We start from the raw sequence: 15,804 nt of genomic DNA on the forward strand, positions 1-15,804 counted from the left end.
GTTCTCCCCTAGAGCTTCTGGAAAAGGCCGGCGGCCCTGCTGATGCTGGGACTGTGGCCCCGTGAGACCCACCCCAGACTCTTCACCTCTGGACCCACAAGATAATGAAGTTTCGGTGTCTGTGGTAATCTGTCACAGTGCAATTTGCTCCAGCTCCTAAGATCCTTACAGACAACGTGACCCATGTTTAGTCTCGGGCTCAGCCCCACAAGCGGTCCGGGCCAGGGGGGCTCAGGAAACGTGCACAGGGTGCCTGCACGGGGTGCCGCCGGTCCAGGGTCTGGTGCGGTCGTGCGGGAGTCAGGGACCCGCTTCCAAAGTTCTCCAGGCCCCGCGTGCAACCCCCAGGATTGGCTGGAGCCCCAGGGTGTTGAACGCCGGGCTGGGCATCGGCCTGGGCGGAGAACACGGCTTTATCAAAAGGACGCCAACCTGCAGAGCCTTGCGGGAGCAAGGAGCATCCTTCTAGGAACGTCCACCACACCCGACAGCTTCCCCGCGGTAAACGCACACCCACAGCCCCCGGGAAGCCGTTCCAGAGGGACCACCAGCCTGGACACGCTGCACGGCCCCCACCCGCCCTGTGGGCATCTTATCCAGGCGAAGCGGGGCAGCGCTGGCAGGCGGGCAGAGAAGGAGCAGGAGAGGGGAGGACGGCTGGGTTCCCCTCCCCGTCAGGAGGGAAGTTAGACCCGGAGGATGGGGGCATTCGGCCTCCTGGAAGGGGAGTCGCGCTCGTAGGCTGTGGCCTTGCCCTTCACAGACCAGAGGGGCTGCGCGGGGCATTTGCAGGACAGGATGCGGGGGGGCTGGGGGCCGTAGGCGCTGCCTGGAGGTCCGGCTGGTACCAGGGGCTCGGTGGACGCATCACCACCCCCAGGAAAGCCAGCTCCCCGCCGCCGGCTGGCGGCTGCCCCTCCCAGCCGCCTTCTCCACTGGAGCACCTGGCAGCCTCACCTTCCAAGCTTAAGGTCAGGCTGCCTCCTACCTCAACACCCCTACAATACGGTGAACGTTGCAATCCCGCCCCCCCCCCCACCAGTGTTGGAACCCAAGCAGAGACCGAACAGTGGGAAGCTTAGCGCAAACAGACGGCCCTCCAAGACCAAAGATCTTGGAGAGCTGGGTGTCCCCGAGCGGCTGCAAAGCCAGCCACGTGTCGGGGGACCCGGCGGATCGGGAGACACCGCTGCGCTTTCCAGAGCACGTGTCCTCAGAACGCCTCGTTTCCCGGCCGCGCTGGCCCCGGGGCAGGGGCTCCCTGGGGAGCGCGTGGGCTGGGAAGCTGCTCAGGACGGGGGCCACCGGCCTGCACGATGGACGCAGCCAAGCCACTGGCCGCAGAGCAAAACGCGGCTGCTTCGGACGTGTGTGCGACGTGCCCGGGACTCGGCCAAGGGCCGGCAGAGCACACGCGGCCCCGGGTCCTCGCGGACGATGGCTAATGCTTCGCTCTCCCCAGCAGCCAGCAGATCTGTGCCCCACACCATTTTACACCAGCGATCACCTCTCAACGTTTTACTCAAGTCAATGTTTTGGCAATTGATTTCAACACGGTTTGCAGCAAAGGCTATATCTGGAGTTCTGAGAGACAGGGAAATGCTTTTCCGTCGCGAGCCCCAACCTCTCCCGAGTGGTTTTCATCGAAACATCAAACTGTGTGGTTCTATGGGGGGGGGGCACGGAGGGCCTTTCAGGAAAGGCGAGCTGCCCATTCATGACGTCCGCACGAGAGACAGATATAACCAGGCTGCAGGGCTCACTCAACCCACGAAAGCCCTTTTCCGAAGCTGAAACCAACGATCCAAGTTTTCTGGAACGTGTACTGAACAGCCCCTTAACTAAATGCTTCCGCACTGTCTTGCAACCTATTTCTGGTTTGGACAAAGCCCAGAGGAATTGAATCAACCTCTTTCGATGACACAGAGGAATCCTTGCTGTGAAACTCGGCCTTTCTCTGTAGCCAGGCACCAGCCGGTTCTCAGCGCACGCCCCGCGCGCCCGATGGGTCGCCCGGGGCCCGAGGGGCGGTGAAGGGTGGTGCCCGCCTTACCTGCCTGGCTGTCCTTGGGCCGGCACTGCACCTCCTCTACGCACTCGGCAGGGAACCATCCGATGTGGCCGCGGGCGCTGCCTTCCCAGAAGCCTCCCTCGCCGATGCTCAGCACTAGAGACAAGAAGGGGAAGCCGTTAGCGGGTGGGCTCGGGGGCCCGGGACAGAGCCGGGCCAGCGCCCTCGGCCAGGTCTACACAGCCGTCCACGAGGGGACCTCGAGGGGACCGTCGAGAAGACGGTGCTGAGGGTGTGGACACCAGACTGCCCAGGTCTCCTCTCCCCTTAGGCCTGGGGGACCTAATGCAATCTGAGACCGCGAGTCCCATGGCTACTTTGTCCCCTCTCTTGGTGTCCCAGTTGAGACGGGAGAAGGGAACTGCAAGCCCCGCCATCAACGATGTCAGGTGGAAAAAGTGGGGGGACAGGTCACCTCCACGGACAGAAGGAACGATGAGGTCACGTCTGCCCCTTCCGAGCTGGGGGAGGGGGTCCAAAAGTCTGGGTCTGCCTGATCTTTTTTTTTTAATCTTTTATTTATTTTTGAGACAGAGAGAGAGAGAGAGAGAGAGACAGAGAGAGAGAGAGAGAAGAGCATGAGCAGGGAAGGGGCAGAGAGAGAGGGAGACACAGAATCTGAAACAGGCTCCAGGCTCCGAGGCATCAGCACAGAGCCCGATGCAGGCTCGAACTCACAAACTGTGAGATCACGACCTGAGCCCAAGTCGGACGCTTATCCGACCAAGCCACCCAGGCGCCCCTGCCTGATCTTTTAAACCAGTTTTGGGAGGTCCCTGTGCAGCAGGAGCTGGCAGAGCAGCGGGGGGCTGTCCCCTGACCCCGTGTTCCGTGCGGCCTCGAGGCGAGGAGCACTGGAGGCGGAGGGCGCCAGCCGGGGCCCCGTGCCTCCGGCAGGCCAGCCGGTCAGGGAAGGGCCTGTTGATCACGCGGGTGCAGGCAGGGAGCGGGGCTCGCCGATCCCCTTAGAGAGAAGGGGTGGTGGGCCTGCCCGTGGGGGCCACTCTGCCAGTGAAATGCGGACACGAGCAGCTTCAAGCGTTTTGTCGCATGCTGACGCCGGCCCCTCACGCCCCAGGCAGCCAGCTGGCCGGGACCCACACCCCAGAGGGGCCCCACGGATGGAGCACTGCCTGGCGGCAGCGGGAGGCCCGGCGCCTGCCCCTGGGCTGGGCAGCCCGAAGCCACACGCCTAGGTCACACCTTGTCTGCGTGGCACGCACAGAAGCTTCTCACCCCCGGGCCTGGGCTTCCCGATCCGTCAGAGCGGGACAACGCCCCCAGAGCTCTGCGTGCGACGCAGAGGCTCATGACCCCGTGCTCCCTGTCCATCCGTCTCCAGACTCCCCACCACAGAGTCAGGGAAGACACGCCACAGTTTCACAGACACCACGTCATGCTTCCGAGTGTGTTCCTTTTATTCCGAGACCCACGGGAAGGGGCAGAGGCTGACGGAGAAACGGCAGGGTGCGTGCATGGGGGGAGGCAGGAGGGGGGGGGCGAGCACTGGCGGGTGGTCCTCTTGGCAGGGGGCAGGTGGAGGGTGCAGGCGGGACGCTGGGTCCCATCTGGAGCGTCTGCTGGGTTTCAGGCCTTGCGCACGGCCGGCCCTCTGCCCTTAAGGAGCTGCGAGCGAGTCCCGCAACCGTGTCGGCCGGACCATCGGCCACACATCTGGGCTTGCGCCCCGGGGACTGTGTCCGCCCACCATCTCAGGGTGCACCTGTCCCCAGGTAGGAGAGGGTGTTCCTTGTAAGCAAGCAGGGAGCTGGGCTGGGCACCCATAAACTGCTGATTCAAGTCACTGAAAAGTAGACACTTTGCACCCTGAGAATGGAGTATCCACTCGCCCTCTATAAGCCCACGCGCTCCCGAGGCCACAGCTGAAGCATGGCGGTTGGAGAAGGTTCTGGTCTAGCTGTCTACTTCCTGGCTGCTATTCCGGGCGGGCCTCTCCCCTCCAGAGACACACGGCCCTGCCTTGTACATTGGAAAAGAATACTGTCGGTTCTAGATGAGCCGGGCCGTTCTAGATGGGAGGGACTGTCACTGAGTGAGTCCCCGCCCCCCTCTGCCATGCACCTGCCCGGGTCATCGAGGAAGGATCTACCTGAGTGTCCGGGAGCGAGCCCCTGGGCTGGGACAGCCTGAGTGACAGGGCGCCCCATTCTGCATCAAGCCCCCTGATTAGAACGTCGCTGTAGGCCATCTGGGCTACATCCTGGGCTTTCCTGGGCTTTCCTGGGCCATCCTAGGCTTTCCTTCACATAGTATCCCAAGGGGCATCACAGCAGGCACACCGCTGTTCCCGGGCACCCACACTTAGGGAGAGGTATGCAAAAGATGCTTTCCCAGGGGCACGGGCTCCGTGGTCCAGTGGGAATAGTAAGATCCACCCTCCACGGCTGACGGTCAGGGAGCCGGGGGCGTATCCACAGGACCCCGGGGCCTTCCCGCCTACTGCCGGGACCCCACCAGCCGCCAGCCGGGCAGCCAGGATGCAGGGGCTGCTCACAAGGCCAGGCCACACAGTGTAGCCGGAGGGAAGGGGGCCCAAGCCCAGCATAATGGGCTCCAGGGCAACTGTCAGTGGCCTGCATGGCCCACCCAGCTGCCTTCAGAACAGAAGTCCTTTGCATTCGCCCTTTGAGGCGCGAGTCTGGGAACTGATCTCTGTTCTCCATGGGAGATGGGCCCGGCTCCCCACACACCCTGCTCTCCTGCAGCGAAGGCTGGGTCCCAGTCTGGGGCGAGGCCCCTGGAAACACAGAGACGGACGGATCCCCTCACACCACTGCCCACAGGGCTCCTGCCCAGCGGGGGACCCCTCAGCGGCTTGGGTCCACCCCTCTGCCCCGAGCCGCCTTCCCACTGCCCCTGGGCTGTGAGGCTCCTCCTCTTCCCCGGCCTCCCTTCATCCGGCTGCAGACTTGGGGTCTCCTCGGATTCCATCTCTCACTGCTGCCCCCACGGCCCCCACTCCCCTGACCCGAGCCCTGTGCCCTGTCTGCCCTTCTGTTTCCCATCCGCGTACAAGGAGACACAGTAAATCTGCCTCTCGTCTCTCCAAGACCGGGTCGAGAGCACGAACACGGGTACAGGCGAGCAGAGCTGGAGGTCGGAGTGGACACAGCGGGGAGGGGTGGGACCGGCGTGGCTCCAAGTCCAGACCAAGTAGACCTGGGTCCTGGGCCCCTGGTGACCAGCTGGGGGAAGACTGGGAGGTCTTTACAGGAGTTACAGCTGCTACGAGGTTCACGTGCAGAAACGCACAGGACGTGCCCAGTGCTGTGCGGAGTAAACAGTAGGCGCTCAGGGATGGGGGTCTCCACCTCCATCTACTCTGTTATCGTCTCCGACGCGTGGAGACAGACGCAAAGCTCCCAGATACGAAGCGACCTGCCGGTGGTCACCTGCCGGCCCGGGCTAAAGCCCGCGTGGGTCTGGCGTGCAGAGCGCCATGGAAACACATGGAATCAAAGGAAGGCTGGGGCTTGGGCCAAGGGCTTAGCCGACCTCAGAGTTGGGCCGGCCAGGGAGTCCCGGATGGTGTGTTGGGGGCCACGGGGTAGGTAGGGTGGGGTGCACACAGACACAGTAAGAGCAGGCCATAGGGGCGGTGCTCTGTCTTCACACCGGCCGCCAGCCCCCCCGGATTCGTGTATCACCCAACGGTATTCAGGCGAGGGCTCCTGGACGGGGCAAGTCCCGGGGGCCTGGCCTGCCCAGCTTTCTCAGAAGAGGGCCTGTTCCCAGAGGTGCCCCCACCAGGCTGGGGGAAGGGGGAGGGCTGCGTCCCTGGGGCACCTCCAGGACACCCCCCCGCAGCCGCAGCGCAGGGGATCCGCGAGGGAGCGGCACGGCCGAGGCGGCAGTGTGGACCCCAGGCACCCAGCAAAATCACTTCTGTCGCCTTCCGTCCAGGGCCCCGTGTGATCGCCACGGCAGAGCCACCAGCCAGCCCGTCTGCAGAAGCCGCGTCCTTGTCACGGGGACAGCGGGAATCCGCTCGCTCCTAGGGGACAAAGTTGACCCCGCGACGCGTTCTGGGGCTAAGATTCAAAGTTGCGGCTTGTGTGAACCTCTACGTTTGTGACTGGAATGTTTATAATTTGAGAGCTGACAAGAATCCCGCCCCAGACAGGGACGGTGCAGGGACTTCCGCCTACCGGTGTGATGGACAAGGCCCCGCCGGCCACTAGGGAAGGCGGCCGCAAACCCCGGGTTCGGAGGGGAAGGTGCCCGAATGGGCGGGGAGGCACACGGGCCCGGCCTGCGGGAGGGAAGCTGGACCAGAGAGCCCCGCTCCGCGGCCCGGAGCCTGCGAGTCCCAAGGGAAGGAGCCCGAGAGGGGCCCGCAGACAAGACCGCCCCATCCCTGAGCTGTGTGCAGGGCGTCGAGCAGCTCAGCGGGGCGCCAAATCTGAGCCGGCCTGTCACCCAGGCCACCCAGCCACACAGAAGAAAACTCAGTGAAGTCAGAATCCCCACAACTAAGCCGCCTGATGTCCACAACGCAACAGAAGGTCACCAACCACACCAAGACCTGCTAGGACAAAGCCCGTCCTCACAAGGAGAGGAAACCAAGCAAGGCCAGCCTGAGATGGCCCGGACGGGGGACTCACAGACTGGGACTTCCGTGTGCCGACTGGACCACTCCAGTGTCCTACAACAGTACACGCTCTCGGGGAGCGAGAAACCCCAACAGGGCAAGGGGAGGTCTTGCGTGAAAGGAAACAAAAGAAACAATACACGCGGAAACTCTGGAGTTCAAACGTGCAATTTCCGACATTCGAAAAAATTCACGAGATGGCCTTGACAGCGAAGGGAACGTTTCAGAGAAAAGAGTTTTGGGAAAAGATCAACAGACGTGATCTAAGGTGAGGAAAGTGCCGGAAAGAAAATGAACGGCGCTCCGGGGACTTGTACGGGCTACCAGATGGCCAAGTTTGCGTGCAGCTGGACGACCAGGCAGGGCCGTGAGAGAAGAGGGCTCCACCTGTCACCAGACACTTGCAAAAGCCAGCTGAGGTCAGCCGGATTAGCACAGGGCACAGAAGAGGGCGCTGGGTTGTGACCTGGGGGGGCAGGCAGGACTTGGCCCCGGCCGGCCGACCTCTAAGGGGCACACTGTCTGTCACCTGCCACGCATCTTCTGAAGGCCTGTCCTCAGATGACAGGGCTAGACTACAGCTCCTGCCAACCTCCTGCTCATGCCCTCATTACACCCGCCTTCCTCTCCCTGTTCGGAAACCATCGCTGGCTCCCTAGGACCCCGGCCACAAAGTCTAACCCCTTGGCCCGGCATTCATGGAGCCCTTCAATTCTCTTCGACCACATTTTCCAGGATTCTGCTTGGGGAATACTTCCTTCCAACCTGGCAGGCTTCCTTCCCAGGAACACCATCGGCCCCAGGCTGTGGCTCCTGCTGGACCGTCTATCTAGACACCCCAAATCCCAACAAGACATGTCCAAATATGACCTGTGACAGGTCCTCCTCCCATGCCGCTTTTTAAAATTTTGTTTAATGTTTATTTTTGAAAGAGAAACAGATCATGAGTAGGGAAGGGGCAGAGACAGAAGGAGACACAGAATCCGAAGCAGGCTCCAGGCTCCGAGCCGTCAGCACAGAGCCCGCCGCGGGGCCCGAACTCACGGACCGTGAGATCACGACCTGAGCCGAAGTCAGATGCTCAACCGACTGAGCCCCCCCAGGTGCCCCCCTCCACGCCGCTTCTTCCTGGGGCCCTCAGGGGTTTTATAGGTAGAAAGGACCTCTGCCCTCCTCCCTGCACTTTCTGCAATGGGATCTCATTCTAGACGTGTGTGTGCTGCTCCCTAGGGATGCCACAGCTATGTCCCCCCAGAATGACTGGCGAGCGTCACTCTGTTCCCCGTTCTGCCTTCCCAGGGCTCTGTATGTGCCCCCAGGCACCTACACCCCAACGTGGGGTCCACTGAGGCCAACGGGGCCCCGGCCTGACCCAGCCCCAGCAGCAGGGTGGACACTGACCTTTGACCCTGTCGCCGCGGTGAAGGGGGATCTCGCCGTCGACCTGGGGGTGGTATGGCTTGACGACGACGAAGAGCCTCCCCGGCACGGCGCTGTAGAGCTTCCGCTTGGGCTCTGGGTACTCGAAGGCAGACAGCGTGTCCTTGTTGGCTCCAGGCGGGAAAGCCGGCCTGAGAGGGAGGGGCCAGAGGGAGAGGGTCACGGCCTGAGACAGCACACGTCACACTCCAGGCCCGCAGCCCATCCATTCGTCACAAACACCGTGCCGCTCAAGCGGTCACATAGGAGCCCCCGGTTCCAGATGAGGCGAAGACGTGAAAAGTCCCGGGGGCAGCATTCGTGGTTAAGAGAACGGTAATTCCAGCAATTCCGCTCCTGGGAACAAACCCCCAAGAACTGAAAGCAGGGCCCCAAACACACGTTTGCACGCCCTGTCCACAGCGCCACTGCTCACAACGCTGAAAGATGGAAACGACTGAGTGCCCAGCAAGTACAAACAGGTAAACAGTGCGGCCCATCCACACAGCAGACCAACACCCAGCCTCAGAAAGGAAGGACGTTCCCCTGTCTGCTACACCATGGACGGACCTTGCGGACGTCACACTCAGTGAAAGAAGCCAGTCAGAAAAGGCAGGCGACCCTGACGTGATTCCATGGAAAGCAGGTGCCTGGAGTATCAAATCCCTCAGTAGGATGGTGGGCTGGGGGTCAGTGTCTCGTGGGGACAGCGTAGACGGTGGGTGCTGTGGCCAGGGGAGGGGCTGGGGGTCCGTGTTCACGGGGACGGAGCCTCCACCTGGGAAGACGGACAGTTCTGGAGACGGAGCGTGGGGACGGCCGTACAACAGCGTGAACGCGCTCAGAGCCGCGGAACTGTGCGAACACAGGTGAGATCGCAAGCTGTAGGTGATGTGCACTTTCACACAATTTTTTAGAAAAATACAAATAAAAGAAAAATACAAAAAAAATACAAATACAAATAAAGCGAGGCAGAAATCGGGGCAGACCCTGGTTCTCCGGCCGTGCGGGCACCAGCCACTCCTGGTGCGGAAACACCAGCACCTTCCGTGAGAGCTCTCAGGACGACACTCGTGGCCGCTCCCGGAAGCCCTGCTCACGAGATGTCGCACAAGAGGGGGGCCCCTCCTTTCGTGCTGTACGTTATTTCACCAAGAGCGTACGTTTCCAGGTCGATGTCCAGGCCGGATGGTGAGAAACACCCCGGCCGCCCCAACAGGGGGGCTGTGCGTGCGCGGGAGGCGCGTTCACAGAGAAACACGCTGAAGGGCTTCTGTCACGACGTCCCCGCACCCCCGTGACGGGTGGCCAAAGCCGGCCACTTCTGGGCAGCGGAAAGAGAGCGCGCCCACCCTCGTTCTTATGGGTGACAACGCGAGGTGTCCTTGAGCCGTCTTCCTGGGACGGGGTCTTTAGGAAGAGCATACACACAAGGTCGAAGCTGGGCAGGGATTCCTAACTGGGGAGCCACACCTGAGTCTCAGGAGGGGCCGACGCGTGTCACAAGTTCACGTCCCCAGCGGTGGGGCCCCACTCAACTATGGATACCGTGGCCCCTGAGCCCGCGGACGGGGCCTCGGGCTTCCTACGAGGAGGACGTTCGCACGGGCAGGGGTGGGGGGCTGCCGTGAAACAGGCTTGCGAGGAGAACTTCAGAAGCTGACGGGACCGCTCACGCTGGGGGGTTAACGTGAACCCTCCACGTTTCTTTGCGCGGTCCTCACCCATACCTGCACCCCTGATAAATGGCACACGCTTTGCTTCGTGCTCGTGGAAGTTCACCGAGCAGGGCAGCACTACGTCCTGGGCCCGCGACTCATTCACCGTCGTGACTGAGCGTGGGCTGGGGGGGCCGTGTGTCCCCAGGGATGCGATTTCTCCCACGGAGCCTTCGTTGACCAAGTTCAAGCCACAGATGGAGGTCACCGATTCCTGGGGGCGCAGGTGCCCCTGTGAACTTGGGTACCACCAGGTGCCCCTGCCCAGTGGGCTCACAGCACCTCCTCAGTTACCCTCTCACTGCCTGGCCAGCTACAGATCAATGTGTCTGCACAAGAAAATCCACCTTGGGGTTCCTCTCAAAGACCCAGAGGTTCCTTCTGACGGATGTCATTTATCCCCAGGCATGCCAGGAGCCCTGAGAGGAGTGACTTCTGCAAAAGACATGTCGTGGGCACCCCCCTCCCCCCCCCCCACATTTTGGTCCAAGGTAACAGCTTGGCAAGGCAGAGGACTCACAGAGAGGAGGGACAACCAGGGTCACCTGGCAGTCATATGAAAGAATTCGTTCAGTCCGCCTCCTCTCAGCCAGACTCAGGGCGGCTTGGCCCAAGAGACCAAGGGCTCAGAGGAGAGTAGGGGCATGAGGGGGTCTCCTCTCTGGCTTCTGGGGCAGAAGGTGAGTCCTGGAAATCAAGGGACCCAATTCCGCTTCAATAGGGAGTGTGGCCCCTGGGGCCACGCACCTGCACCAGACGGGTTCAGAAGAGGCTTGGGGTAGGTAGAGAGGGGTGGGCTTGGGGAGAGGACCACACACCAGGGCCCCCAGACCTCTGTAAACTGTGGCTGAAGTGTCCTCGACGCACCTGCCCCGTGTGCACTGAGGGATGGCAGGGGTGGGACCCAGGGCTGGGGCGGCAGGAGGGTAACGGAGAAGAGGCCGCTCCAGACCCCGTCACCGCACGTTGAGCGCAGCCATGGTCTGCTCTCGGCCCCGGCCGCCCTGAGGAGGGCGCCCCAGGCAGTGCTCCTTGTCGACGCGCTCCAGCTGTCCCGGATTCTTCCGAGGACGCAGGCCCCCACCCTCGGCCCCCTCCCTCCCCAGATGGGTTCCTGCCTGGGCGGCATTTGGAGGCCTCTCACTGGGACCCAGTGAGAGACGCCACATCTCCTGCGGGGTCCGGGGGATCCCAGGTGGGGCATCTGTTCCCCGTGAGCCCCACGTCCGGTCAAGCGTGCCTGGTCTGTTCACATCCCTCTGGGCTACGCGCTCCCAGGCCCCCCCGGGTCCACTTACTACGTTACTACGCGGTGCCTGGCCTCCCTGAACGGCATCTCCCGGCGTCCGCGTCTTTGGCACAAGCCAGGGTGGGTGCGAGAGGGGACTCCGGCGGGGTCTCTGACGGGCCCCCCTCCCCGACCCAGAGAGGCCTCCGGGCTCCCCTCCCCCAGCACCGTGTCCTCTGGGCGGGTCTGCGCTGTCTTGCCGTGCGGCAGGAGGGCGGCTGTCCCTAGGACCCCCTCCGGAAAGGGGGAGGTGCCACTGGGTCCCCGCCTGGAACACTTCATCGTCGTCACAGTGCGTTCGGCATCCACGCCGGACTCCTGACCCGGCGTTCCCTGTGTGACCAGCTCCTTCCCAGCTGGCCCCCTCACCTCCTGCTCTTCCCGACTCTCTCCGGATTTCAGCCTCACCCGGGTCCCTTGTGCTCCTGGACCGCTTCGTCCAAACTGGGCTCCGGCCCGTGGCTCGTGGCCACGGCTGCCCGTGGACCGGACGGTGCCCCTCCAGGTCAGATCGTTCACTTATCCACGTGCTACTTTAGTCCCCGGTTCGAAGGGCAGGGACCACCTCTGGCTTGTTCCCTGCCGTGAGCCCCGTGCCCGGCACGCAGTAGGCCCTCAGCTGAGGGTCTGGCTGCGAGAGGGGACCGCTAGCCACCACTCTCACACTTTGTGCCTCGGGTCTCAGCCCGCGGGGCCACGCCGGGGCACGCCCCCCGCACCTGCCGCCCGGACCATGGCGCGCTGCGTTTGCGCCCTGATGGAGGCGCCCGCGCCTCGAACCCCCGCGCCGGCTATGGACGCGAGCTGGCATCGTGGAAAAGGCGCCCCGCTGCACTCGCGCCCAGATCGGGCGTCCGCACAGGCCTCCTCAGCGCCCCTTGTAACTAAAACGCCTGCTTGCCATGCGGTCAGACTGTGGACGGGAAGTTCGGCTGGGATCGTCACACGTTCTGATGGGAGTTCGGGCGCAGGCCAAGCCGGGAGCGTTGTCGCAGTCGGAAGGCACGACCGTCCTGCCTCGTCTTCGAGCTGGTCTCGCGCCGTACGATGTCAGAAAACGTTCGCGTCTCCACCTTGACGCACTTTGAGGCACCAGAGTCCTTCCAGATCCCGTCCCATGGTGTTAAAGCATCAGCCTTCATGGCCCACTCTGAGAGGACAGTCGGGGAGCGAGACCGTTCGTAGGCCGGGAGCCGGAGCTGCTGTTAACCGTGACATCGTGGCCGCAGGGCCGAAACGTCACGATGGTGAGTGGTGGGCCTACTACCCGGGCCTGAGGAGAGTGCCCCGCGGTATTCACCACCTGAGCCTCGCAGCGCCGTGGACTCAGCACGTCAGCGCCCTCCCCTGCGCCCGGCAGAAGCCTGGGGGCCAGCACGTCCACTGCAGCCAGTGGTTCGAGGGACAAGGATAGGTCGTCGTCCTGGGTCTTGGCGAGAGAGCCTTAGCTGAGCCCCACTCTGGGCTCCTGGAGAAGAGGGAGTTTTGAACGAAGGGACTTTAAAGTGTGATTCGCGTACCCTTTTGCCTCGTTGGCTTTCGCCTCCCCGCCCCCACTCGAATACAAGCTCCTCGAAGACCGTTTGGTCCGTGATTTTGTCCCAAGGGCCCAACGGGGCTTGGCACAGCCTAGGGGCTTACTCGCTCTCTGTTGGGTAAACGAAGGAAAGGATGGACGGACAGGTGGGTGGGTGGATGGACGGATGGATGGAGAGATGCGTGGGGGGGGGACTGGGGGCGATGGATGGATGGACGGACAGAAGGGATGGGGAGGGGAGGAAGGAAGTGCTGTTGATACTTAAACTGGGGAGGTTTGGCTTGACCACAGCTTCTGTCCCCCAACGTGACGATGAGAGAAAGGAAGGAGAGGAACGAGGTAAGGAAAGAGAGAGCAGTTAAGAGCCTGGCAAAGCACCTCCCCCATGCATGTGCGCACGCGCATACGCACCCCCCACATACTGCACGTGCTTGGTCACCGTCACAGACCAGAGTTACACGGTCGTGATCTTGTCTCAGGGCTGATAACGTTCTCTTTCTAGAGCTATAATACATGATTGTGTGGTCATTTTCTATTTTTAGCTTGACTCTGTGTCGGGGGTGATGGTATCTATCCATCTACCCCTCCATCCACCCAGCTGTTCACTAACCCATCCACTCTCCTATCTACCTGCCTAGACACGACCTACCCATCCATCCATTCACCCATCCATCCGTTCAACCATTTACCCTCTTATCCATCCATCCACCCATGTATCTACCCATCCATTCACTCACCCATCTATCCATCCATGATCCACCCACCACATTCATCCATCCATCCATTCAACCATGTACCCTCTTATCCATCCATCCATCCATCCATCCATCCATCCATCCATCCACCCACATCCATCCATCTACCCATCTATCCACTTATCCATCTATTCATCTGTCCACCCACCTATCCATCTTACCACTTATCTGAACTTCATATTTACCCGTCCACCCAAATTTCAAAAGGGACCCTGCCAGATGCCCAGCTGACCTCTTACTACAGACGTTAGACAAGTGATTTAACCTCTTGAAGCCTGTTTCCCTCTCTGATAAGAGGGGAGGGTCCACAGTGACTGGAGAAGGAGTCAACAGGAACCAGTCCCTGTAGGTGCTAAGCGAACATTAGCACCATTACCACTCCCTGCTTCTACTGGTAAGTGGGTAACAAGTTACCTGTGTCAGCTGCCTCCTTCCAGCTGGCACCAGAGTGTGCGTCACTGGGCAGAGAAGTCAGAGTGAACACAGCTCCGATCTGGGGAGGTGTTTCCCGAGCCTGTTTGCAGACGGTCAGTTCCCTAGCCCATCAATCCATGCCTGGAAAGGCTTTGTCTAAGAAGAGGAATTAGTCCCCGAAGACCAGAGTGTTGCATGGTGTAGGCATTGCCTAGTGCAGTGATGTTGGATCTCCCACAAGAGCTAAAGCATCTTCTCATTCCCCGTTCATTTGAACCTAAGTCCCATGTTGCAGATGGAAAATGGAGTCTCCATAAACAGTGACCTAGACGCTGATACACAGCTGACCTCACATCCCTGCTCCTTGATCCCAGCCCAGGGCTCCCTGCTCTGCGCAGTGATGAGCCCTGGTGACCATGACCACCCCTGCAGGGAAAGGTGTCTTATGCTCACAACGTCCTCTGTTTATGCACTGTGTCCTCCAGGCTCCAGCTTCCCACGGCAGAAGCCAGAGCAGAGCTCCTCCGTGGCCTGGGGATGGGAGAGCCATCCCCTCCCGGGAAAGGAGGCATGGGGGGACCGGCTGGGGCCCCTGCATCCCGCCTGCACAGTGAGGATGGTCTGAAGTTCCACACCCCACACTGTCAGCACTTCCCTTGTGCTCCGTCCAAGAACAGCCGGATGCGATTCCAAGCACTTGTTTGGGTAGAAGGGCCAAATCACTGAATTCTCCGTATCAGAAAATTGGGGGGCTGGCTGTGGAGTGACACGGACGAGTGAACTGAGCCATGTCCCAGCTGTCCAGGGTGAACAGGGACCTGGCAGACCTGGGGACCTGCTAAAATCGGGGTTTCCCCAGGTTCCTGGCTCACCCAGGGTGAGGGGGCAGAAGGAGAGTGCTTCAGCTTGGCAAAGAGGGTAAGGCATGTCCAACCCAAAAGGTCCCAAGTTCTTACCGTCCGCTGATCGTCGTGTCTTCGGTAGAGAATCTCAGACCCTGCGTCACCCCCTGTGCCATCAGCACCGTCACCTCTCTGCCCCCGGGCCAGGAAGATGCACGGGAATCCTCAGCGCTCACTGCCCTGGGCACGGTGGCCCCGGCGTGGGCTCTGTGCTCTGCCCTGCCTCTACTGTTCCAGTAACGGCACCCCACGACCCACAGCCTCCACGTGGGGTCCTGAGAAGGGATCTGGGGATGGATGGTCATCGGGATGTGCCATCCCACTGGCCACAGTGACACTAGCTGGGCACCCCTGTGAGCCGGGACTTGGTGGACTCTAGAGACGTGACAACCACTGGACACGGGCTCCGTCCAGCCGCTCCAACACCCTCCATGGTAACCCACGCTCCGCTGTGGTTGGGTTCCTGCCAGTTTGCAAGCCCAAGGCCACCCCTGGCTCCAAGCAGAAGAGGGCGGCGGGGAGAGGAAGTCTCAGGAGCCCCCGAGGGATGGGGAGCCGCTCTGAACGTGCCCCCCTCCTGACACCTTCCGCTGTCTGCTCCAGTCACACTGGACCCCTCACCCCTCCCTGGGCCCGGGGCGCCCACCTCTTTCCCCACTTGGGGATCTCCCCTCCTCCATGGAGCACCCCCCATCCCCCACAGAGGTCTGAGCCCTGACTTGCATGAGCTCTGACTCCTGGCGGGAGGCGGCTCGGTCAGGGGCTTATGTGTCTCCTGCCCTCACTTCTGGGGTGGGGACACGGCATTCACTTCCACACGGTGAGCGCCCAGAACAGAGGAGATTGGGAATTCACACATCTGTGTGACCAACGGAGGCGGCAAAGGCTGAACGTCCCCAAACGTAGAAGGGGAGAGAGTGGCAGGGGAGGGGTGGCCCGTGAGATGCCTGGACACTGATTCCTCAGCAGCCAAGATGTACCTGCTCCCCTATGGTGGGTCCCCTTGGCCCGGCCCCACCTGCCTGCCCGGTGACAGACACAAACCCGGACAGACGCGCCCTTAGCACACTAGGTCAGGCAGCAATGGG

The 15,804-nt window shown here is 61.7% G+C and overlaps 1 protein-coding gene across 19 annotated transcripts in view; it reads right to left on the reverse strand.

Annotated features, from left to right (window-relative positions):
• Positions 1 to 15,804, reverse strand: part of SHANK2 (SH3 and multiple ankyrin repeat domains 2) — a 497,685-nt gene that overhangs the window by 256,093 nt on the left and 225,788 nt on the right. For all 19 annotated transcript variants that reach the window (XM_023238944.2, XM_023238943.2, XM_023238942.2 and 16 more), the window contains 2 exons: positions 8,085 to 8,254; positions 2,054 to 2,167 (listed from right to left, as the gene is read on the reverse strand). In XM_023238944.2, coding sequence (XP_023094712.2) covers positions 2,054 to 2,167; positions 8,085 to 8,254 — 284 coding nt within the window. The remainder of the gene's footprint in view (positions 1 to 2,053; positions 2,168 to 8,084; positions 8,255 to 15,804) is intronic.

Source organism: Felis catus, chromosome D1, assembly GCF_018350175.1.
Source record: "Felis catus isolate Fca126 chromosome D1, F.catus_Fca126_mat1.0, whole genome shotgun sequence".
Taxonomy (NCBI): Eukaryota; Metazoa; Chordata; class Mammalia; order Carnivora; family Felidae; genus Felis; species Felis catus.